The 25,809-nt window shown below is 51.7% G+C and overlaps 1 protein-coding gene across 1 annotated transcript; it reads right to left on the bottom strand.

Annotated features, from left to right (window-relative positions):
* Window positions 1-2,577: 2,577 nt before the first annotated feature.
* IFNLR1 (interferon lambda receptor 1) lies at window positions 2,578-21,037 on the bottom strand. The gene is made up of 7 exons (XM_028513825.2): window positions 20,947-21,037; window positions 16,823-16,946; window positions 9,586-9,773; window positions 7,440-7,582; window positions 5,783-5,942; window positions 5,335-5,474; window positions 2,578-4,394 (listed from the first exon to the last, which is right to left on the bottom strand). The coding sequence occupies exons 1-7, from the start codon at window positions 21,002-21,004 to the stop codon at window positions 3,645-3,647; spliced, it is 1,563 nt and encodes a 520-aa protein (XP_028369626.1). The 5' UTR covers window positions 21,005-21,037; the 3' UTR covers window positions 2,578-3,644.
* Between the last annotated feature and the right edge of the window lie 4,772 nt (window positions 21,038-25,809).

A 25,809-nucleotide genomic window follows, 5' to 3' on the forward strand; every position in this document is an offset into this window, starting at 1 on the left:
AAGTTTCGACATGCACGTAATGTGAATTGGCAAGGAAGCTTGGTTATAAGTAATGGAAAGTCCTGGGAGATGGCTTAAAACTAGGGTGCAGGGCCCTGGCTGGTGTGTGTCTCAGTGGGTTGAGCCCGAGCTGAGAACCAAAACATTGCCGGTTCGATTTCTGGTCAGGGCACATGCCTGGGTTGCAAACCAGGTCCCCAGTAGGGGCCATGAGAGAGGCAACCACACATTGATGTTTCCCTCCCTCTCTTCTTCCCTCCCTTCCTCTCTGTATAAAAACAAATAAATAAAAATTCTTTTAAAAAAAAACAACAACCAAAAACTAGGATGCAGGGAAACTGAGGACAGGGCTGCCACTGGGATGGATCAGAACCAGGATCTCATCTCAGCGGTTTGTGTGGCAGCCGCATTCTTGTCGCTCCCGCATGCTGGGTTTTCCCGTTTCTCAGGGTGGAGGGTAGGGCCGCAGTAGGTTGGACCCTGTTCCAGGCTCAGCCAGCGAGGAAGGCTTCTGAATTCCAGGGAAAGGGATGCGGATCAGCTCAGCTTGGATCTAGCGCCCAGGTAGAACGTGACAGTCTGCAAGGACAGTGCTGGGGCATCAACCAGGTGGCCTGACAATCGCAGGGACCTGGGAGACCTTCGTTAGTGCTTGACTGGAGTGAGTTTGGGTTTGTGAGGCCAGCCACTGAGGCTGTTCTGTACCCTTCCGCGAACTGGAGTTCTACCCTGGGGCGAGCTGCCAGGGCAGCGGGCACAGCTCCAGCCTCACTGTAGCAGGTGATGTGGGTGTCCTACCCTACCCCCATGGCTTCACCTTTCTCACGGGTTCACCCCGATGGATCCTGACTGCAAGTACCTACAACTCCACAGCAGGGGGCAGCCCTCTCAGGACCAGCGGGAGTTGGTAGATAAATTCCCCAGCTCTGGCCCGGGCAGAACAAATCTGGAGGCGCCAACACTGAACTCCCAGTGCCCCTCAGGGGGAGAGGGCCCCTGGTGCCCCCAGCGGTGACCTGTTTGATGGTGTACCTGGGCTGGCTGCCCTCCCTCTGTCTGGCTTCCCACTCCCTTGTTGGTGCTTTTGGCATGGCTGCTGCTCTTTGCACCCAGAAACCCTGGTCTCTGGCTCGGCTGCTGGGACCCAGCCCAGGACCCTTCTGGTTAAACAGCTAGGTGAGTGGTGAGACTTTGAGAAATAAGAGCACACACTTTTCCATTCAGTTCTTCCATTTTCTCTAAAAATAGAGCTCTTTATTTAAAAGTTCAGAGTTTTAAAATGAACATTAGGAAGTTATTTAAATATGATATAAACATAGAAAGTTAGAAATAAATACAAAAATCTAAGAATAATATATAATCTCAGTACAGCTGACCCTTGAACGACATGGGTTTGAACTGCACGGGTCCGTTTAGACGCAGATTTTTCTCCATAAATATACAATCGGCCCTCCGTATCCCTGGGACTTGCATCCGCAGACTCAACCAGACATGACCGAAAACAGTATTTTTGATCCTTGGTTGGGAATTGGCAGATGTGGCGGACAGACTTGAGCACGCATGGGGTTCGGTATCTGCGGACATGGGGCTGGTAGGGGGGCGTTCCTGGAACCGATCCCCTGCAGATACTGAGGTACGACTGGAGTTTCTGGGGGGTTCAAAAGTTATATGTGAATATTCGACTGTGTGGTGGGGTCAGCGCCCCTAATCCCTTCAAGAGTCAACTGTGCTCTGAAAACTTAAGTTGCTGCAACCAAAGGCATTAGGTATTCCTGACCTGCTGCCCCTCCTCGTGGCCCTGGGGCTGGCTGTGCCCGTCAAAGGGCGAGTGTTATGATGTCTCCCACAGTTTGTTTGTGATGCAATCACTGTAAAGGAGCTGGAATTTAAAATTACTAAAAAGCTCAGCTTATCTGTGAAATTAAACGTTGAGAAAAAGCTTAGCTTAAAAAACCCCCAGTGTTTAATAATAGTAAAGATAATGTGATTCCTTCACTAGAATGCTGACGGCTTTCAGTTTTTCGAAATTACCGTCATGGAGCAGCTCATCTGGGTTCCAGAGGGAACTGCAGCCTCGGTCGGCATTTTCCCAGGGAGAGGCCCCGAGCCGCAGCCTTGCCCAGCATTGAAGCTTCGGTGTCTTCTTCCTCCTCTGCGCTCAGCGATGCGGACAAGCCTTCACCCCTGTGCAAGCACACACACGTGTGCATGCGTGTGTGTATGCCTGTGAGTCCCAGCAGCGAAGGCCTCCTGCCAGCTTTGTGCCCCTGGGAAGTCCTTGCTGTGACCTCGGCACTTTGCGGACACGGCCAAGGGAACGGGGGGACGGACCAGCTGGCCAGAGACCGAAGAGCTCACCCTTACAGAGATACGCACAGGTCAACCTCTCGGCTGCTTCAGACAGAATCCCGGTGCCTATGGGTGGAAACTCGGCTGCGCTCGACTGCACACAGGTGGGGGTAGGTTAACGAAGTGAGCACCCGTCACTCCCCGCCCCCCCGCCCATCCCCCCGGGAACGGCCTGTTTCTAGAAGACACTGGTTTCTCATAACCGGCAAGGAAGATGGGACTTTTTTATAACCATAGTGGCCAGCCAGAGGGTCAAAGGGCTGTCCGCAGCAGGGTCATAGCCGGGGGTCCTGTCTCTGCCAGGCTGCTGCCCCATCCCCAACAATCCAGAAGCCCTTGGAAGACACATCATTTGGCTTTTTACTGGGCAAAGGGAGAGGGCCCGAGGACGCCCTGGGCTGGGTTTCCTGGCTAGGAGGTGGAGATGGGAAGGGGGAAGACAGGAGGTAGACAAGAGGTGAGATGAGCTGAGGGGTGAGTGCTCCCAGGCGCTCTGAGTTGAAGGCCAAGTGGGAGAGGGCGGGCAGTCTTCCCAGAGCCCTGGCAGATGGAGACCCCGCCAGCCACCAGGAAGAGAGCGCCAGTGACGTGCAGGCCCTCCCCACACCCCAGGTGGGAAGTGCAGGTGAGGGAACCCTGGCGCAGAGGAGGAAGGCGCTCACCCAGGTCACAGGACCGGGCAACGGCAGAGCCGGGATTTGGGCCCAGGTCGGCTGGCCTGACAGCAAACCTGTGCAGCTCCACGACGGAGACAGGCATGTAACTGACAGCCGCCCTTCCCTTCCCCTCCAACACCGTCTGTCAACTAGGTTCTTCCTCACTGTGGCCCGCCCTGGGGGGCTCATGAATCAGGAGCCCGAGACTTGGCGGGGGGAGGGTGCTGGAGAAAGGCAGGAGGCTCTGACATAGCTGTGCCTCCAAACGTCCTGCCCTCGACCCAGACGGTCCCTTGTGGTGTCAGCCCCCGATGTCCACTGTGACCTGGCCACACCTGTGTCCAGGGATGATTTTTCCACCTGACCTTTCACCCCAGGGACAGTGGGGTGGTCTGAGCTCAGCCCATCCTGTTCTCTAGTCCTTTTGGAGCTCCGCCCATAGCTGGCGGGTCCCAGCGTGAGGTGGCTCCTTACTGCTCAACCGGACGGACAAACGGCCTCTAGCTGGGGTTTGGGAAGCGCTGCGGGAACACTGTGCCACCCCCAGGGCCGATGTTCTCAGGCTTTCAAGTCCCAGTGGCACCTTGGGTCCTTGGGAAGCTCAGTAGCACCAGATTTGGCAGGAAGCCGGGGGACAGCTCACCTGGCCATGTAATGCCCCAGTGTCACGCTCCTGGCCTCAGTCCTCTGCAGGCTGTCAGTCCCCCAGCTGCCAGCACTGCTGTCCCCAAGTTCTGATTCGCTCCCACCCTCTTCCTCCTCCTCCTCCTCCTCCTCCCCATCCTCGGTGCCGCTGTCCCAGCCAAAGGTCAGTGTCTGAAAAGAAACTAGAGGCTCCCCGGGGGCCAGTTTCAGTCTTGGTGACGAGGAGCCCCAGCCGGCCCAGGAGGAGGGGTCATCTCTCTGGAGCTCTTTCAGGGAACCCAAGTCCTTGGAGAATTTGGGGAGCAGCAGAGGGTCCTGACACCTGTCCTCACCCAGCACTTGGCCCAGCCCCTTCTTGACTAAATAGCCAGAGGACCCAGCCCCGTCCGAGGGGCAGGAGCCGACAGTGCTGGCCCAGCTTCTGTCTGAAGAATCCCAAGCAGGGCAGCCTTCAACCTGGACCCCTTCCTCAGGTTGCCCCGGGGTCCGGCGCTCCCGCTCCAGGAAGGGAGGGGGTGCAATGTAGGGCCGGAAGCTGACATCGTCGTCTGTGTCCTCCTCATCATCCTCTTCCTCAGCTCTGTCCTCCTCTGGTCCTGCCTGGACGGCGGCTGGGGCCCTGATCCTAGAGATCAGTCTGATCCTTCTGGTTGGTTCCTTTTGCGGACAGAGGGTCAAGCCATCCAGGGGCTCGGGGCCACAGGGCTGAAAGGTTGCCACGGGGAGTCTGTGTCCAGAAAAGTCCTGATGTGGGCAGAGGAGACAAGAACAGGAGGTCCAGGCTTTCCTGAAGCATAAGACTGTCCTAACCGGGTCCCCTGGAAACGGCCCCTGCCACGAGGATGTGACTGTAAATGGTTTCTTTGGGAAGTGATCCCAGGAAAGGCCGACAAGGGAGTGGACACATCAGACAGGGGTGGGGGAGCTGCCTCGGACATGGGTGTCATCTGGCAAGTTACTTCTAAGGCAGCCAGGCTCGACCCTGCTGGGGACTCGGAGCCGAATGTCGGAGCGCCACCAGGTGGGCGGTGGGAGGGGTGGAGGCAGTGCCACTCCCCTGGTACTTGCAGCCTGCCACGTGCGTGGGCTGAGCGGACACCAGAGGCCAGAGACAGCCCCCCAGGATGCAGGTGCTGGCTGCTGGGGGGAACCTCACAAATATCCCCTCCCACGTGGTGGGGACACTTGGAATCCATCCTCAAAGCCCCCACCCAGCCCAGGTGCCCCGAGCCTCACCTATGGCCCAGCCACTCTCATCTGAGCAAGTCTGACCCTCTGACCTCTCCAGGCTTCCCCTGCCCTCGCTGGCCCCCGCATTCTAAGGCAGTGAGCCGGCAGACGAGTGTGGAGACTCCAGGGCCGGCCTAGGCAAGACTCACCCTGGGTCAGGTTGTGAACTAAGTGTGGGGACCCTTCTAAGAGTTCCCCTTTTGGTACCACCCTCTCTCTCCCCTTTCTGAGCATCTCTCCTGAGTCCCCAGGCTAGGGGCTCTGCTCTGCGCATCTCACAGGTCTTAGAAGAGATGAAGTTAGCTAACTAACAGTGACCCTTAGACACAAAGAAAGGAGATGTTTCCTGGTCGGGGCCACCTGGATAGTCTACCTGAACTGCCTCTGAGTCCCTCCACACCTCCTTTCTCGTCAACACCCCTCCCCTCGGATGCACAGCCCCGATTCGCCATACCAGAGCCTGCGGCGTCTCTGCCCGCTGAAACCAAGGGTCCCCCGCGAAGCTCTTCCAGGTCACCCAGCTCTTCCAGATCACACACCCCGCGGGGAGAACCAACAGCAGTGGCAGCAGCACCAGGGACACCCAGCCGACTCCTAAGGAAAAGCAACAGCCATTACAGAAACCGCAACGGTGGCGCCAGCCCACCAACCGCGTGCGTCCCGAGGGCCTCACCGCCATGCGTCATCCTAACTCATCCTCATGAGAAAAACCCACGCTACAGACTGTGGAGACCGAGTTTCAGAGAGGTTACATCAGCTGCCCAAAGACACACAGTGAGTGTGCTGGAGCCGGGATTTTAATCGAGGTGAGTCTGTCTCTAGACTCACACTCTTAACCCCCATATTATGAAGATCTGACGCTCAGGGGAAAACCCCTTGATTCGGCCCCACTTTACACCCACCTGGGGTCCCCAGGGAGAAGCAGGTGGGCTTGGAGAACTCGCTGTATTTAGGATCATCGCAGATGTAGATGGTTCTGGCGCTGACGCAGTGGTTCCCACTGGTAGCTAGCTGGAGGGGGATCTGGGCTTCCCGGCCGTGGCGAGTGGCTGCAAGTCGGGTCTGTTTGGAGGACGAAGCAGAGGTGAGCAGACCCGCTGCGGGAACCGGCTTCCACGGGCGGGTGGGGCGGGGCTGGCAGGCAGAATACAGCTGTGATCCTGCGTTAACGTTCAAGTGCGAGGGAAGCACTTCCCAGCACTGTCTGGCTTCTCTTCTGCTGAGTGTCGAGGCACAGATGGTCTGGGGTCAAAAGCGCCCCTGCCATTCAAGGTCACTCCCTGCCCCCTGCCCAGGGTCTTGCTGGCCTTCACCTTGAGGGGCATATTCCTCAGACTTCCTACCCTAAGGGCCTCCCAACTTAGTTTGGGGGAGGCATCATTCAGCCATTGCAGACGCTGTCCAATACAGCAGGCGCCTCCCCAGTATAGTAGCCACTGGCCACACGCGGCTCCCGAGCACCTGAAGTGTGGTCAGTCCAAACTGGGATGGGCTCTGGGTATAAAATCCCTACCGGCTTTCACAGGCTAAGGGAAAAAGAATGTAAATTATCTCAGTAATTTTTATATTAACTGCATGTTGCAATGATACATTCTTTTGGACGAAATATATTATGAAGATTAAATTCCCCTGTTTCTTTTTACTTCATTTATCGAGGAACACTTAGAACCATGTACGTGGCTCACATTCTATTTCTATTGGCCGGTGCCGGTCTAGACCCTTTGTAAGGCCCGTGAAGGCCCGGACCACATCAGATGAAGAGGAACTCCCTAGGGGTCAGAGGACGCAGGGGGTCACGGGCGTGGATGTCCAGGGAAAGAAAAGATCAGTAAGGGTGGGGTCGGCCGACTACACAGCCTGTGGGCAAATCTGGCTGCCAGCTTCTTTGTCACCGGTTTCACTGGGTAAAAGCCAAGCCTGCTCATGTATCTATTGTCTCTGCTTCCTTGTGTGTTGCAGGTGCAGAGCTGAGTGGCCGTGACAGGCCATGTGGGCTGCAAAGCCACAAATATTTACTCTCTGGCACTTTACGGAAGACGCTGGCCAGTGCTACCACACACAAATATGTGCAAACACGCGCACACCCACAGAAAACAGGTCTGAAATGGGACGGGCACCGAAGAGCTATTTGCAGTCATTGCTGGTGCTTTCGGTTTCCCCCTCAGAGCTGATGTGTGGTCCCTGATTTTTCTACGGTGACTCTGGTGGCTTGGTAAGCAGGCACCCTGTAGCTCATCCAGTTTCAACGAGATTTTAATGTTAAAAAAAAGGTTTTATAATTAAAAAAATAGTAGGTAGAAGACTGCTGTGCTGTCACCACCTGTAAGGTACAGGAACAGGATGCCCTGCCCTTGGCCTCTTAGGTGGAGAAGAACAGGGAGGGGCCACAGGCCATTTGCACTAGGCGGAGTCAGGGGTACGCCCAGAGTGAGGGGTATGTGGGGAAGGCTTCCTGGAGGAGGTGTGCAGGTAGCAGGCTGGCAGGGTGAGGAGCGCTGGGGTTTGGTGGGGCAGTGAGGGGAGGGGGTACAGTTAGGGGGCAGGAGAGGAGATTCGCACCTTGTTCTCAGCCTCCTCCTTCCAGAAATCCACCTCATACATCAGATTCGACAAGGGCATGCAGTGGGGCAGCTGGTATGTGGCGTTGACCTTCAGGACCCCCTCTGTCACAGTGACTACCAGGACGGGCGGGGCCGGCTCCACTGGCAGAAACAGAGCAGGACTTGTCAGCGCCCTTTGGGGGCCACGGCGCGCCCATCCCCCTGCCTCTAGGCAAGCCCACATCGAGCCCCGGGGGGCTGTCCTGGAAAGGGGAACCCGGCACTGGTGTCTGTCCAACACCTGCTGTGCATCAGGTGCCTCCCAGCCCTTTTATTTAAGCCCTGCAGTGTCCCTGGGAGGAGATGTCACCGGTCCCATTTTAAAGAGGGGCAAACTGAGGCTCAGAGAGGTGAAAGGACCCGGCCGAACTCACAGTAAACCTGCCTTTATTCACACCGTCCCTCCCACCTTCGTGCCCTTCCAGTATCACTGGCCTGCCAGAAGCCTGCCCTCGTGTGTCAGTTTCCTGTGGCTGCGGCAACATGTGACCACAAACTCGGTGGCTTAAAACAGCACAAATGTGTCATCTCACAGTGCTGCTGGCCGGCGTCCAGGGGACGCCGACTCTGTAGTAAGCTCGGGGCAGGGAGCTGAGGGTAATGGGGAGATGAGGCCTCCGTGGATCCTGACCTGCAGGAGCTGAAAGAAATTACGGGGAGATGAAATACGCAAACAACCAAAACCCAAGACAGAAAGTGACCAGGGCCCCAGTGGAGGGCAGAAAAAGGCAGGAAGGGTCACTCAGGCTTGGGGTGCGCTGTGAAAGAATCCGAAGAGTTTCAGGGAGGAGGCGGCAAAAAGAACTTTGTTTAATAAGTAACCTTCCCTCTGCCTCTTGCTCTCCATTCCTGCCTCTCGTTCCTATCTAGGCAGCCAGTCCAGTGGTCCATCCGTCCCTCTTCTCCAGCCAGAGAGCCTTTCCTCCTGTCCTCCCATCCTTCCTTTCCAGCCAGCATTCCTGCCTTCCTTTCCACCCTTTCCAGCCAGGCATCCATCCATTCTTTCCTTTTCTTATAACTTTCCTTCGTGTACTTCCTTCTGTCATTTGTTTGTTCATTCCTCCTTGGCCTCCCCTTCCTTCCAGCCCTTTGCAGGCAGCCAGCCAGCTCTGCTTCCACACTCGCTGACCACCGATCCACCCACCTGCCTCTCCTTCCTATCCTCCATCTCTCCATCCAAACTAGCTTCCTCCCTGGGAAGCATTGGTCCTTCCGCCCAGCCTCCTTCCTTCTACTCATCCTTCGTGCCCTCCTCCAGCCTCTCGCTGCTTCCTTTCTTCTTACCCCTTCATCCCTTTCTTCCTTCTCTCCACCCACCCACCAGCAGCCTCCCACCCAAGTCATCCCTTCTCCTTTCTCTGCCACCGTTCATTCGACCCTGTGCTCCCCTTCCCTTCCAGCTCCAGCTCGGCTCCATGCGGCGGTTGTTTGAGTGTTTATGCTCCTGTCCTTACCACCCCACCTCACTCCCGATCTGGCTCGGCACCTCGTCCAAGCTCAGAAACATCCAGAGCCATATTCTACCTCCGTCACTTCCTAGCTGGGTTTCCTGGCAAGCTGCTTAACTTCTGCGAGTCTTGCTTTATTTATTTTGTAGAAATTGGGTTGATGAAAATGAAACTCACGGGTCTGTTGCGAGGATTAGAAATAAAATGTACTGGGAGGAGGGTACGCTCCTGACTCCGTGTTAACACTGGAGACTTCTGAATGCGTGAAGCATGGGGATGTTTTCGCCTCTATTTTTATCTTCTTTCCACCTCATTTCTACAATGTACAGAAATTACTTATGCAGCCAGAATTGTAAAAAGTTGTTTTATAATGAGAGACGTTGAACATAAAAAAATAGAAATGAGTCTGTGAAGTGCCTGTCTAGTTCGTGGCCAAGGCTGTGTCCAATAGAAGGTCATGACTGTCAAGGTAGGAGGTACGAGCTGAACTGTCGGCACTGGTGCCCCGCTCCTACCTCCCTGTCACCACGCCAGGCTGCGTGGACGGCACTGCTCTCTGCTTTGGGGACCCGAGAGACAGATGGCTGCACAGCAGTGCCACTGAGCCAAGGTCTGGGACAGACAGCCTCCCATGTAGTCCCTTACCCATAGACCTACCTTCAAAAAGGTACTCCAGGTACTTGGACTCCACCCAGACGGACTTGGCACTGGGGGAAACCACCCTCACACGCCCTTTGAACTTGTTGAATAGGTCCTGCTTCTCCAGGCACATCAGAGAGCACGTCAGCTCTTTGGTTCCTGCACACTTCTCCACTTTCCGCCACCGTCTGGGGGTTGTTGCAAAGCTGAGGGGGAAACAGAACAGCTTGGGCCATGGACTCCGCCTCTTGGGATAAGGGAGCTTGAGAACATGCGATCATGCGTCCCTCTATTCTGCCTCATCCAGCCGTTCGCCCACCCATCTGTCCTTCATCTGTTCATCCGTTTGTCCGAGCAGCCAGCGTCTGGATGAGACAGAGCGAGAACACTCCAGGTGGGAGCCCAGGCTCTGGAGAGACACACGTGGGTGGGATCTGTGGCTCTGCCCCTCACTAGCTCTGGGACCCGATGCAGGTCACCACTCCTGAGCCTCGGCCTCCCCATCTGTCATGCCTCCCTCAAAGGGCCGCTGTGGTGGCTGCTATTGCTAGTGCTGGTAGCAATTTTTGGTGAGTTTATTGATGGGGGCATTTATGGACTGGCCACCTGCCCTGTGCCAGCCACCGTGCTGGGTGCTGTGTGGATGGATGTCAGAGGGTGACAGGCAGGTCCATGACGCCAACCTCCTGAGGACGCTGAGGGCTGAGGTCCACAGAAGGGACCTGAGCTCTGGGCATTATTCTTGGGGAATCAGCAGTGCATGATGGACCAGGTCCTCAGGAACTTGCACTATGTGGGGAGGGGATGAGAGATCACGGGCACAGCAACAAGATAAATGCAGGAGCTGGTAAATGTGGTGATGGCAGAGGATGTGGGAGCGACTGCCTTCCGAAGGTGGCTCAGGAAAGGCCAGGAAGGCGGCATTAAGCTGAGGCCGCAATGATGAGAGGGGAGCCAGGCGAAAGCTGGGGGTGGTAACAGCAAAAGCCCTGCAACGGGAAGGATCTTGACTGAGCCAGAGGAAAGCAAGGCGCCCGGTGTGGCCCAGCGGACAAGGAAGGGGGAAGCTGACGGCAGGCTGGAGGTGAGGACAGAGAGGTGGGTGGGCAGAGCGGGTGGGCCTCACCGTCTGGGTAAGGAGTTTGGATTTTATTCCGAGTGTGATAGGAAGCCACAGGAAGGTTCTGAACAGGAAGGGGGCTGATCTAATTAACATTTTTTAAAAATCTCGGATAATCCCGCTGGGAGGTTGCAGCGGGGACCCTACAGAGAACCATGGCAGGCTCGGCGAGGAGGGGCTAAATTCGGGATATGTTTTGGAGCACAAATAGACAAACTACAGGAAGGAACGGAAAGCCCGTAATTATAACGGGAGATTTTTAAGACAACTGACTCGGTAATTAACGCTTGAACAAAGAGAAATAATTTTAATATGTAAAGAATGAACAATGGCATGATCAAAGCTGGTCCAGTGAGCACACAGAGAACAAGCTGAACACACCGGGCACGCCGCACGTGAGCACTGACCGTGACGTAAAACCACGAGCAGCTCTGATTGGCGCGGCGGGCTGGGCGTCACCCCGCAGACGGAAAGGCTGCAGGTGGGGTTCTCGGTCACGTGCCTGCGTTGCAGGCTGGGTCCCCAGGTGGGGGGGTGTGAGAGGCAACCGGTTGTAGCTTCTCTGGCACATCAATGTTTCTCTCCCTCTCTTTCTCCCTCCCTTCCCCTCTCTCTAAGAAGAAATAAATAAATTCTTTAAAAAATATTAACAAGTATTAAGAAAAATAAAGCAACCCTCAAGAAATCTCAAAGAATAGTTACTTCATGAACTGTTTCCTCTGACTGAAAATAACCCAGTTACAAATTACTAATGCAAAGAGAACTAAAGAAAGGTAAAAAAAATTTTAATGTTTTAAAATTACACATGGATCAAAGAAAGAATAATGGAAATTTGTAAATACCTAAAACTAAATGATTACAAAATAAATATACATAACAATGTATGAGATACTGCTAAGTAGTACTTAGAGGGTAACATATAGCTTTAAATACCTATAACAGAAAATAAGAAAGGATAGAAATTAAGAAGTTAATAAGCAATCAACTGAGGAAGTAAAAAAAAATATGTGTAAGAAAACCCCCATATGTGAACAGATCAAAACCATAACCTACTTCTGCAAAATGGTCTAAAAGACATTAAGAAATGATATAACACATGAAAGAAAAATATAAAATAGAATTAGAGAAGCTCAGAAAAAATGAGATTTTTCAAAAACCTAATTTTTAGTTTTTTTTTAATAAATTAGACTATAAGGGCGAGTTACTGCAACGAATAATGTCTTAAAAGGAAGAGAAAAAAAGAAGGAAAATTTTTGTTTTTGAAGGTTTTTAAAAATTGATTTTGGAAAGAGGAAGGGAGATAGAAAGGGAAACATCGATTTGTTGTTCCACTTATCGATGCATCCATTGGTTGATGTTTGTATGTGCCCTGACCGGGGATCAAACCCACAGCCTTGGTGTATAGGGTTGATGCTCCAACCAAGTGAGCTACCTGGCCAGGGCAGAAGAAAAGTTTTAAAAATAATAAAAAACCAGATATGTAAATGCTAAAATTATAAAACTTCTGGAAAAAAGCATAGAAGAGTATCTTCATGACCGTGAGTCAGGGAAAGATTTCTAAGGACACCAAAAGCCTTCACCACTGAAGAAAAGAAACCTGATGCATCAGTCAGCTTGGGCCGCCATGATAAAAACACCAGACTAGGTGGCCTCCAGGGGTCCCCAATCCCCCCACCCCCAGTACCAGTCCGATCTGCAGCCAGTTAGGAACCCGGCCAAACAGCAGGAGGTGAGCATCGGGAGCAAAGCAAAGCTTCAGGCATTAGCGCCTGAGCTCCACCCCCTTCTGCTCCCCACCCCAGCGCCCCCTGCTCCCACCCGTCCTACCCCATTCCATGAAACCTGTCCCTGGTGCCAAAAAGGTTGGGGACTCCTGGAAACAATAGAAACTTATGTTTTTTTCACAGTTCTGGAACCCGGAAGTCCAAGATCAAGGTGTCTGCTTTCTCCTGAGGCCTCTCCCCTTGGCTTGCAGTGTCCACCTTCTTTCTCTCTGCGTCCTTACTGGCCTCTTCTCTGTGTGTGAGCGGCCCTCTGTCCCTTTCTCTTCTTATAAAGACACTATCCTACTGGGTTAGGGTTCCACCTTTAAGACCAAATTTAATCATAATGACCTCTTTAAAGGCCTTATTTCCAAACACAGTGCCATGGGGGATCAGGGCTCTAACATATAAATACACATGGGGGGAGGGGACACGATTCGGTCCGTAACAGGGCCATTGTGAATTAAGCTGCTGTGAGCATTCATGTGTACGTCTTTGTATGGATGTTTTTATTTCTCTTGGATAAAGATCGGGGAGTAGAACCTGGGAGAGTTGGTCATTTGAATCTGTAACTACAGGAAACTGTCCAGCTGTTTTCCAAACGGACTGTGCCTTTGCACACTCTCACCAACAATGTTTGAGTTTCCTAGTTGCTCCACGTGCTTCTCAACACCTGGCATTGTCAGTCCTTGAAATGTCACCGTTCTCGTGGGTGTGTAGTAGTGTCTCCTCGTAGCTTTACTTGACTCTTCCCCAACGGCTAAAGATACTGAACCTGTTTTCATGTGCTCATTGGCCATTCATACGCCTACCTCCCTTTGTGAAGGGGGACTTGTCAAATCTTTTGGGGCAATTTCTCACTACTGAGATGTAGCAGTTCTTTATTTTGGAAACAAGTCTTTTGTCAATGTATATACTGTGAATATTTTTTCTCAGTTGCTGTTTTTTCATTTTCTTCAGACTTTTCTTTTTTGAAGGGCCAAATTTTAAATTTAATAAAATCCCATTTATTAGGCACTAAATTGTGCTCCCCTCCATATTTGTATGTTGAAGCCTAACCTCCCCGCCATGTGACTGTACAGTAGTCCCCCTTTATCCACGGGGAATGTGTTCCAAGACCCCCAGCAAATGCCTGAAACTATGGATGGTACCAAGCCCTATATATTGATATGTGCTTTTTAGAAAGATTTTATTTATTTTTTTAGAGCTAGGGGCAGGGAGGAAGAAAGAGAGGGAGAGAAATTTCAATGTGAGAGAGAAACATTGATCAATTGACTTTGTAAGCACCCCAACCAGGGACTAAACCTGTAACCCAGGCATGTGGCCTTACCCAGAATCGAACCAGTGACCTTTTGCTTGGTGGGATGAATTCCCAACCCACTGAGCCACACTAGTCAAGGCCATATATATGGTTTTTCTTGTACACACATCTATGATAAAGCTAAATTTATAAATTTGGCACAGTAAGAGAGTCACAACAATAATAACGTAGGACAACTATAACAACACACTGTAATGGAAGTTATGCAAATGTGGCCTTTCTACTGCTGATAAACAAACTGATGCCCATAATGGCTACTAGGCGGTTAACAGGTGGGTAGCAGATAGAGCACGGATATGCGGGACCAAGGGATGACTCACGTCCCGGAATGGAGTGGGATGGTGTGGGATTTCATCACACAACTCAGAATGGAGTGCAGTTTAAAACTTACAAATTGTTTATCCCTGGAATTTTCCATTTAATGTTTCTGAACCACGGTTGACCTCGGGTAACTGAAACCACCAGAAAGCAAAACCATGGATAACGTGGGACTACTGTATTCAAAGATGGGGCCTTTAAAGAGGTAATTAATATTAAATGCAGCCAGGCTGGTGTGGCTGGTTGGAGCATTGTCCTGCACACCAAAAGGTCACTGGTTTAATTCCCAGTCAGAGCACATACCTAGGATTTAGGTTCAGTTTCCAACTGGGGTACAAGTGAGAGGCAACCAATCAATTCTCTTACATCGATGTTTCTCTCTCCCCCCTCCTCTCCCTCTGAAATCAATAAATGTATTTTTTTAAAGTTTTTAAAAACATTAAATTTAGCCCTGGTCAGTGTGGCTCAGTTGGTTGAAGCGTCCTCCCATAAACCAAAAGGTCATGGGTTTGATTCCCACTCAGGGTACATACCTAGGTTGCGGGTTTGGCCCCAAGTTGGGGCATGTGAGAGAGGCAGCCCGCTGATGTTTCTCCCTCCCATCGATGTTTCTCTCCCTTCCTTCCCCTCTCTCTAAAGCCAACGGGCATGTCCTCCGGTGAGGATCAAAAAAAAAAAAATTAAATTCAGTCATCAGGGTGAGAACCTAAACCAGTAAGACTGGCACTCTTATAAGAATAGTGGGGGACAGCAGGGGTGCTAGCACACACGGAGAAAAGGCCAGGTGAGGGGTGGGCACTTGCCAGCGAAGCAGACAGGCCTCAGGAGAAAGCATGCACGCCAGCGCCCTGGTCTCGGGCTGCCAGCCTCCAGAACTGTGAGAAATGAATTTCTGTTGCTTAAGCCTCGCCCCCATCCCAGACTATGATTTTTTGTTATGGCAGCCCTAGCAAAACTAAGTTAAAAAGACTAACATTTAAAACTTAGATTTTTAGGTATCAGAGTGGGACACTAATGTAACAAACACCTAAAAATGTGGAAGTGGTTTTGCACCTGGGCATGGGTAGAGGCTGGAAGAGTTCTGAGGCGCATGTTAGAAAAAGTCAGCATTGCCTTCAAAAGACTGTTGGCAGGAAAATGGATGTTTGAGGTGATTCTGGGGAGATCGCAGGTGGGAAGGAGGAGTGTGTCATTGGAAGCTGAAGGCAAGGCGATCCTTGTTACAAAGTGGCAAAGAACGTGGCCTCTGTGTCTAGTGGCAAACACTAGCATCCTGCTCTAGTGTTTTGTGGCAGGTAGAAGTTTAAGGTGACGCACCTGTGCATTTACCTGAGACTACTTCTAAGCAAAGTGTTAAAGGAGTAACCTGGTTTCTCCTCCCTGCTTATAGTAAAGTGAGAGAAGAGAGTGATAAATAGAAGGAATGCTAAGCAAAAATGGAAGACTTGAAAAATTCCCAGCCTATGCATGTTGCAAAAAAGGAGAAACATGTTCTTGAGAGAATGCCAAGAGTGTGGCTAAAAAAAAATCTTTTGACAAAGTGATCTGGGTGGCAACTTGTAGATGTAATCAGCCATCATGGTAGACTCCAGGGAAAGATCTAAAAGGAACAGCTACGTGGAGATCAGCCCAGTGAGCCCATGGATTTGTGTCCTTTCAAACGACTTCCTACTCAATGGAGAAGTGGCTGAGCCAGGGTGTAGGTTAGGAATTGAGCAGATGAACTTGGAACCTCTTGTCATAACAGACAGCAATACAGTTGGCAGTTCTACCATGGTCAAGTTAAAAGGACTCAGGAGCAACTCGATGAGACTTTTGCTAGCCAAAGATGGGGCAGTTCAAGCTTCCCTGAGTTGAATAAGTTGCAACAGATTGAAATGGCCAGATATGTTTAAGTACATGGGTTCATAATGATAATAAAAAAAGGAATCAATCACCATTGGGGGATGATAGGGAACGAGTTCATTATCTTGAATACTGGTAAATAAAAGCAAATAAATAAAAATAAATAGAAAATCAGGCATTTATCCTGTCTTGCCTATTTGAAAAGCACCTCTGAAGATCAAATACTACTTGGAGGAAGCATCTCTTTACAAAATAATTCCAACTAATAAATGAAAAATACAATTAGAATATTACCATTTTGCAATTCTCACAGAGGTTTAAAAAGTATAAAAGGGAAGGAAAATATTATACAGGTCCAGAGGACGGACTTTCAACTCTTCAATCAGTTTGTCCCAGCTCCGCTACCCCCAGCGGTATGACTCAGAGCAAAACACACTCTCGCTGCTTCAGCTTCCTGAACTGCGAGCTGGAGCCGCATCCTCCCTCAGAGGCCTGCGTGAGACCAAGCCCATTCGATGCATGGCCTCAGTGCTGACGTCACAGCAATCACACGTACGTGTCCTGTGTTCTCTGCCTCCTGACATGGGTCTTTCTCTCGAAAGCTCTCTTGCAGTCTGTCCTTCAAGCCCCGCTCCCACTTTTCTCAAAGACACACCCTCACCCCTGGCAGGCCTATCACCTGTTGCACTGTTCTGCATTCCACAGGATCCCCAACTCCACACCTTTATCGAGTGCCCTCTCCAAATACCTGCCACATGCCAACTCCCCAGGGGTGCAGACAGCCGGCCAGCGCTGCCCACACCTGCAGCAGCTTTCCTGGAGAGGCCCCACCCACCCCTGCCTGTCTCCTCGGTCTCCCCACCCACTGGCCTGGAGGCTCCCCTTTACCTTTGATAAGCCACGAGATATGTCACGTTCTGTGGGTTGCCGGGCCCTGGGAGCCATGTCAGATACACGCTGAAGTTCCGGGACATCAGCGTCACGTTCTGGGGAGGGGCCAGATGGGGCCTCCCTGTGGGGCAGAAAGAGGTCATGAAGCCTGGAGCTGCTGGCTGGTCTTGACACTGGCCATTCGGAGCTGAAGAGCAGCATGGCAGGCAGGCATGTGGTCCCTGACTTAGAGAAACGAGGAGTCACCTGGAGTGGCTGAAGCATGGGGGACACGGTGAAGCATGGGGGACACGGGCTGGGAACAGGGGGGTCAGGATCCCCATGACAGCCACGCCATGACTGGCTGGACTGTAGCCCCATCCCCTGCCCGGGCCTCGGCAGCCTGTGGGGGTCTTGAGAGGAAGCTCCTGCCCTCTCTGACCACGAGGGCTGCGGTAGACCACAGAGCAGGAGCCCTCTAACAGACTCCTGGGTCTCCTGTGCTGCCCGGGGGAACGGTCCCGAGGGTCTCCATGAGCCTCGTCCCCAGAGCCTGCAGGTAATGGTCCCTGGCACACAGTAGATGCACAACAAATAACTGCTGAGTGAATGAACAAATCCTGTGATAACCTGGATCATTTCCAAGGCCTCCTAACTGGTCTCCCCACTTTCAGCCTAGTCTCCTCGGTCTGTTCTCCACAGGACAGCAAAAGACGAAATGAAAGTCAGAATATGCCACTCTTCTGCTTTCAACCCTCTGATGACTTCCATGTCACGCAAGGTCAAACCCAATCTTCACAATCACCCACAAGACCCTCCCCAAGCCAGCCCACTCCTGCCCCGCCACACTGGCCAGGCACACTTTGGGAACAGCCAGCGAACAGCGAGTCCCACTGTCTCAGGGACACGTTCCCCGACCACCTTCACCTGGCCCCTGGCCCCCTCCTTGGCTCCTCCTCCATCTGTCTGCTAACCCTCTTCTTTCGGAATATTCTTTTGATTACATAACTGCTCATTTTCATGCCCTTCCCTTGCCTTCAGAATAAAGTCCACGGTCTTTATCAAGGTCCATGAGGCCCTGCCCAGCACGGCCCGCTCAGGCCATCTGGCTGACCTCTCCCAGACAGGTTCATTCAGCTGCACCAATCTTCCTTCTTGGCCTCCTTGGTCTCCTCAAACCACTGTATTCTTTGGGGAGCCTCCGAACCCCGATGTCTTTCACTGCCTAGCGTTCACCATCTAATCTTTCAAAGACTTGATTCAAAGGTCACTTCCTCCAGGGAGTCTTCCCAGACATCTCTGAGAGGTGGCAGTGGTGATGATGATGATGAAATGGTGATGATGATGATGATAGCAGGTAACGTGTAGTGTGAGCTAACTATGTGCCAGGCACTATGTTAAATACATTGCCTGCATGTTCAATCTGCCCACACCGGTAGGAGGTAGGTACTAATTATGATCATCACATTGCAGATGAGGAAACTGAGGCCCTCGCAGCTAGTAAGTTGTAGAATCAGAACTCCAGTCAAAGCCAGGCCAACTCCGCCGTCTGAGCTCTTGACCACACAGTCTCCTCTCGGTTGTCCTGGGGCCCGTTCGGCTTCATTCTCCCAACGCCAGTGCACCATCGCGGGTCAACAACATCACTGACCGCCACGTGCCAGTGGTTTCAAAGAAGAGCACGACTCCATTCCTGCCCTTTAGGAGCTCATGGTCCCACGGGGAATCCAGTACCCTGACGTGCCACCTGGGCCACGACAGAATCCACACAGGTTACAGATGGGGATGAAAAGGGGCCACGTGCCAGCCTGCCAAGCTCAGGGGAGGTCTGCGTGGTGGCCTTACTAACTCAGAGACGTAAAGCGACCACAAAGGATGGTCTGAAACGAAAACTTGTTAACAAAAGCAGCTTGTGCTGGGTAGTTACATCCCAGGCTGGTATTTTTCCTTAACAAAGGTCACTCTACCTTAACTGAGCCTCCTTTCTTCCTGTATCTATGGCAACACACCTTTGCAATGTCAAGGTAACTTCCCTTTTCTCTGAACCCCTTGGGCACGTCACCCCACCCCAGCTGAGACCACAGGTTCCTCTGTTGCTGTTATCATGTTAGCTGTCGACTGTTAACTCTCCTCTACCCACCGGTGTAAAAGAAGTTTGTGTTTATCACTTTTTACCTGTTATCCAATCCCAGAAGTCCCGTGCCCCCCCCCTGCTCCCCTCACCCCCACCCCGCCCCCTGCACTTTGCTTTCCCACCTCCCAACATGGATTCCAGGTAACTCCCTCATGTCTCCTGCTTCTATTGTAATGTATCAAATAAGGCGCCAAACTGCCATTCTCTGGAGCACTTCTCAGTCCGTTGAGATCTTGCATCCCGGCAATTGTCATCGTTTGGCTCAAATAAACTCACAAAAATTCCGTACAGGCTTGAATGTTTCTTACATCAACACAGAACATTAGGTATTAGGGAGAGAGGCGGCAGTTCTGCCAACGGCTCTCAGCCGGGCTCTCCTACTGCTGGCCCTTCAGACCCAAATATGGGTGCTTGTCTCCACCCTATCCGGTGTCCACAGCCGGAAATGGATCACTGGAATGCTGGTGCCATCGCCGCTCCCAGCAGATTCTGGATTTCCCAACTGACGTCTGGCAGGAGGCCAGGGTCTGCCTACAAGCCACGTACAAGGTGTCTGTGGGCAGGACAGGCTCAAAGTCTGAGCTTGGCCACAGTGGAGAGACAGCAGCTGGAGTACCTGCCCTCGACGGAGCCTGCAAAGGGTTTGGTGTTTTATACACAAAACCTCCATCATTCAATCAATCGTCAGGACAAACCACCTGGCGGGGTTAGGTGTCATTCCCCTTCCCTGGAGGGGCACTAGGCTCAGAGACAGAAGGCCAATAATATGCCTGAGGCTACACAGCTAGTTTGGGTAGTAGCCAGGATTTGAACCTGGATATAACTGCCCTTCACCCTAAATCATCACACCACAGTTTAAGTTGCGCAAATTAAAATCCCCTCAGGGTAAGTACAGTTGGGGCTAGACAAGAAAGGTACCGAGTTTGGCAGTGAGCCTGGGAGACAGAGCACTCCTCCTCCCCTCGTCAACACTGCCCCTCATCAGCCGCAAAAAACCCTCACTGCTGGGAGGCACCAGGGGCTGGGGCATCCCTGAGCTGACCGAGGTGGGTGGGCTGCCCTGTGCCGGCTACCCACCCTACCGTGGTACCGTGGGAGCTGGCCATGCTGGCTTCCGCCGGTCTTCTCTGTTCTCACCTCTCTGCCTGTCTTCTTAGGCAACTCCCTGCATTGCTCTGAGCCTCACTTTCTACACCTGAAAAGGGAGAAAATAGTATCTACATAATGGGATGACTACGTTGTAACACTTAAAGAGGATAATGTGCCCAGCACAAAAAAAAAGTTGCTCAATAAAAGCTGGATTTTAATATAATTGTTAGGTTATGCCCAAGGGCCCTTCTAGCTCTGAAACTGTGAATCTAAGACTAGGAAGATGTCCCGGGGACAGTTTCAGGACCATCTCCCTGGACTGGTTGGGTCTTTGTAGCTTGGTCCTATCCCAAGGTTTTTGTACTCTGCCACCTTATTTACCCACCAGTGGGGGCGGCAAAAAGGTGGCTTGACAGAGGAACAGCAGGGCACAGGCTAAGCCAGAGTTCCTCACTCTCACTTAGAGCATCTGACACCCCCAGCTGGAGGAAGGGGAGGGGACTGCGCGGGTGGGCAGGGCACTTCTTGCTGACTTTCCCCACTTGTGAGACCCAAGCGTGGTATTAATGCAGACGACAGTGCTTTCAAGAGACCTTAAAATGCACTTTATACATAAATGCAGCCACTTTATAAACGGTCTCCTTTTTCCTGTTCCCCTAAAGCTGAACTGGCATTAGGACACTGGATCAGTTTTCTTCCCGAAAAAAAAAAAGTCAAAAACTCGGGTGCGTTTAATCCTTGGAAGAAAACTGGTGGTGAGTGGGCAGTGCAATTAGCACCCCGCTCCGGTGGCTGCTGAAAGGCTCGGCCCGCCTCCCTCTGTCCCGCTCTCCCTCCTCCGAGCTCCGGGTCCGAGGGCAGACGCTGCCGGCCGGGGCGCCCCGCAGCCCCCCGCCCCCCGCCCCCCGCGCACCCTTACCTCGGGCGGACTTCAGTAGGCAGAGCAACAGGAGGGCCCAGCGTCCCGCCGGGCTCATGTCAGCCCTTCCCGGGCCCGCCGGGCGGGCGGGGACCCGCCACCTGACACCGCCCCCCTCCCCGCCGCACCCGCTGGCAGGTGGCGCTGCGGGCAGCCAATGGGAAGCCGAGCCGCGCGCTCGGCCCTGCCCTCGTGGGCCGGGACTCCGCTGGGTCTTCCCCGAGGAGCGCCCGGGGGCGGCGAGGGGACTGCGGATCCCCGTTGCGCCCCCCACCCCCGTTGCCGCCGCTCCACTCCCGGGGGCGGGGCGGGCAGTGCATCTGTGTATGGGGCGGGGGAGGACAGGGGAGGTTAACTGTTCATTTTGAATAACCACGGTTAGGAATTCCAAGGCAGGACTTTTGACAGGACCAAGAAGCGTTCGGGGCCAGCTTGATGACAAAGCCTCAGACTCCGCTGGCAGGATCTGAACCCGTTCTACGTGCCAAGTGCTAAGCCAGCACTTGCACGCATTATTTACAGTAACCTCCCCGCCCAGCATCCAGGGGGGCGGTCCTCTTATTCTGTGTATTCTTCACGTGGGGGCAGGGGGGCGGCAACCTCCAGAGCTTAATAGACTCGCGCCGGGAGAGGCGAGTCCCTGGACGCCAAAGCCGTAGTTTTCTGCCCCTCGCCTGAAGAATAAGCTCTTCCAAGAAATGGACCCGGTCTCACCTCAGAACGGTCTAGTCATGAAAAAAGTTGTGACTCAGAGATGTGTACTGTACCTTCACTCGGTAGCGGAAAAGCAGGCACACTATCAAAATAAGGGCCCATTAAAACAAAGTGCATCTGCAGGTATGAGTGACGGACTTGGGGACCTAGACACCAGCATGTTAGTGCTTATGATCTCTGGTGGTGAGGACTAAAAAAAAAAAAAAACAAATAAAAAAAAACCCCACAACTTCTTTCTACTCCTGCTTGCTTTCTAAGGTTTTCAATCATTTGTGTACTGCTTTTCCAAAAAGAAAATTCACTTTTCTTCTGACAGGAATCACAGCCTTCCTTTGTTAAATATGTTCTTTTCTGTCCCTCCCCCACTCTCCAAGCAGGTCTTGCCTCCTCTTTATAGATAAGGATTCTGGATTCAGTCCCAGGCCTGTCTGATCCACGGCCACCCTGCTTCTGTGACAGGCCAGGTGACCGCCACTCGGCTGGGACCCAGCCCGGGAACAGACGCCAGACATGCAGGCAGCAGAGAGAAACATCTGTCGCAGGTGCTGGCTCTAACTTGAATGCCAGAGGTTCTCGGGGGACAGAATGCATTTTCATGGAGCTGAGTGATCCCAAAGTCGCCCTGAGTTTGGCCCTGGGTGCAGACAAGCAGACATCCCAGGAAGGTTCTGGGATTCGAATTATGCTTTCAGCTCAGTTGGTGCTTCTTAACAGAGGCTCACGGTGCCCAGGTTTGGACCTCGAGGGCAAGGAAGATGGAGGGGCCTCATGTGGGAGGCACACTTCAGGATCTTGGAATTTCCTCTGAAATCGTGACTGAGTGTTCGAATCAAATAATCGGTCTTTCTGACTCCCGCTTGCTGGAGCCTGCCCAGTTCTGAGCATGTCAGTCAGGGGGTAACTCCTGCTCAGTCCTGAAGGTCTGCTAATCACCGAGGAATCTAACCTCTAGCCCAGGAATTCCTGAGACAATCCGCCTGCTTGAAACTACCTCCCCAAGGAGAACAGGAAGGTAGTACAAAACCAGTGACTGTTCATTAAAAGGTTTGGACCAGAGGAATCTCAAGTTGGGGACGATGGCAGCCAGGGGTTGTGACCAATGGCAGAGAAGCGTCACCATTCCCCTTGGGCCCTTCCTGACACCCGGGTGTCAGTGGTCACCAATGACCTCCTGACCTTCCCCCTCCCATTTCCCCCTTCCCCTAACATAAAAGAAGCCTAAATTCTGTACCTTCTCGAGATGGTTCTTCAGAATGCCAGTATCCAACCTTCTTGGCTTGTTGGCGTTTCCACGAAAGCCGGTTTCCTTGCCCCAGCTCCTTGTCAGGCGACTTATCGGCTGTCTGTGCAGCGAGCGGTTCAAGCTCTCACTCGGTTACAACTTCCTTCAACCCACTGCCGCTCTTCCAGACCCAGAGTCCCTCCGAGCTGGGAGCAGTTCTGCAGCGGGAACAGATGCGTCTTCATGTGTCACCTGCTCTGCTGGCGGGATGTTAGTCCAGATGTGGCACCTGCTCTTTTGGCTCGTTCTCCCCTTGCGCCCTTTCCCTCTGCCCCATCACTCCGAGTTCGGGGACTGTGTGTCTGGACGCCTTTGTGCATCGCTACAGCGTGGGGCAAAACTAGGTTTACGATTGTGAGTACGAAAAACACAAGAGTTCATGCTTGTATTAGTATTTATTAATTATTGCCTTATTTTCCATATGAACAACTGTAAACCTACGATTGCCCCACCCTGTATAAAGGGATACTTTGTGACCATAAACTTGGGCAAGTTGCATCTTTCAAAACCTTAAGGAAAAAAAAGAAGCCACCTTGGGTGCAGGTGAGGAAATCGCCGCCGGTTTTCAGGGCCCGGGCCCCACGTGTCCTCGGTGCGCTGCTTCAGTTTCCTTCTGGAGCCCCACCCGAGTGCTGAAAATAAGTCCATTCTGGACTAAAATGGGCACATCTCTAGTGGGGTCTCTTTTTAAAAATATATATTTTATTGATTATGCTATTACAATTGTCCCATCCCTTCCCCCCCTTCATTCCCCTCCGCCCTGCACACCCTCTTCCACCCACATTCCCCCCCTCTGAGTTCCTGCCCATGGGTCGTACGCATAAGTGCTCTGGCTTCCACATTTCCTCTAGTGTTCTTACCGCCCCTTATTTTGTACCTACCATCTACGCTTCTTATTCCCTGTATCTTTTCCCCCTCTCTCCCCCTCCTCCTCCTCCCTGCTGATAACCCTCCATGTGATCTCTGTTTCTGTGATTCTGTTTCTGTTCTAGTTGTTTGCTTAGTTCATTTTTGTTTTTTGTTTTAGGTTCAGTTGTTGATAGTTGTGAGTTTGTGGTCATTTTACTGTTCATAGTTTTTGATTATCTTTTTCTTAGATATGTCCCTTTAACATTTTATAAAATAAGGACTTGGTGATGATGAGCTTATTTAACTTGACCTTATGTGGGAAGCATTTTATTTGCCCTTCCATTCTAAATGATAGTTTTGCTGGGTGGAGTAATCTTGGATGTAGGTCCTTGCCTTTCATGACTCGGAATACTTCTTTCCAGCCTCTTCTTGCCTATAAGGTTTCCTTTGAGAAATCAGCTGACAGTCTGATGGGAACTCCTTTGTAGGTAACTGTCTGATTTTCTCTTGCTTTTAAGATTCTCTCCTTATTTTTAATCCTGGGTAATATAATTATGATGTGCCTTGGTGTATGCTTCCTTGGGTCCAACTTCTCTGGGACTCTCTAAGCTTCTTGGACTTCCTGGGAATCTATTTCCTTTGCTAGATTGAAGAAGTTCTCCTTCATTATTTGTTCAAATAAGTTTTCAATTTGTTGCTTTTCCTCTGTTCCTTCTGGCACCCCTATGATTTGGATCCCAGAACATTTAAAATCGTGCTGGAGGCTCCTAAGCCTCTCCTCATGTTTTTTGAATTCTTGTTTATTTATTCTGTTCTGGTTGAATGCTTATTTCTTCCTTCTGGTTCAAACCATTGATTTTAGTCCCAGTTTCCTTCCCGTCACTGTTGGCTCCCTGTACATTTTCCTTTATTTCACTTTGCATAGCTTTCATTTTTTTTCATCTGATTTGTGGCCATATTCAACCAATTCTGTGAGCATCCTGATTACCAGTGTTTTGAACTGTGCATCTGATAGGTTGGCTATCCTCGCTTAATTGTATTTTTTTCTGGAGCTTTGTTCTGTTCTTTAGGCCTTTTTTTTTTTTTTTTTTTGCTCAGCACACCTGTTACGTAGTAAGGGGTGGATTCTTAGGCATTCACCAGGGTGGGGCAACCCACGTGGCTGTGTTGTGGTGCTGTATGTGGGAGAGGTGTCCGAGAGGGAACAATGCCACTTGTTCAGCTCTCTGCCGACTTTCAGTCACTTCCCCTGCTGCCCACAAGCAAATTGGGCCCTTCTGGTGCTGATTCCTGGGTGGGTGAGTTTGTGTATGTTCTAGGACCCTGTGGGTCTCTCCAATGAACTCTCCTGTGAGGCTGGGAGTTTTTCCTGCCGCCTCAACCCCCACAAGTTTTCACTGTTAGCAGTTTTGAGGCTTTACTTCCCTGCACTGACACTCTGGTTGTGTGGTCTGTCTCACTCGCCAGTTGTTCCTCCTGGTTTATCTGCATGCAAATGTGGGACCGCCTGGTCTGCCAGCCACCACCTTGGCACGAGTCCTCTCCACCCCGTTGCCTGTCTCCACCCCTCCTACCAGTCCGGATGAATATTTCCTCTTTAACTCTTTGGTTGTCAGACTTCCATACAGTTCGATTTTCTGGCAGTTAGGTGTTTTTTGTTTTTATATTTGTTGTTGTCCTTCTTTTGGTTGTGTGAGGAAGCAATGTGTATCTATCTACACCTTCCTCTTGGCCGGAAGTTCTCTAGTGAGATCTCTTTATCTAAAACAGCATTCAACAGCATTGATATTGATGGAGTCTTTATGAGGCAGCAGGCCTACAGTTTACCTACATTACAATATTTAGTCTTCCCGATGATCCCATGAGGCGAGTATTAACATGCCCTTTTAACAAGTGAAACTCTGAGAGGTAACACTGCTTGTCTAGGTCACAGCCGATTAGGGACAGGGCTGGGTTTCAGACCTCGATCTGGCTGTCCTCGAAACCTGTGGTTTTAAAACTTCTGTTACTCAGCCTCC

The sequence above is a fragment of the Phyllostomus discolor genome, chromosome 5, assembly GCF_004126475.2.
Source record: "Phyllostomus discolor isolate MPI-MPIP mPhyDis1 chromosome 5, mPhyDis1.pri.v3, whole genome shotgun sequence".
Classification (NCBI taxonomy): Eukaryota; Metazoa; Chordata; class Mammalia; order Chiroptera; family Phyllostomidae; genus Phyllostomus; species Phyllostomus discolor.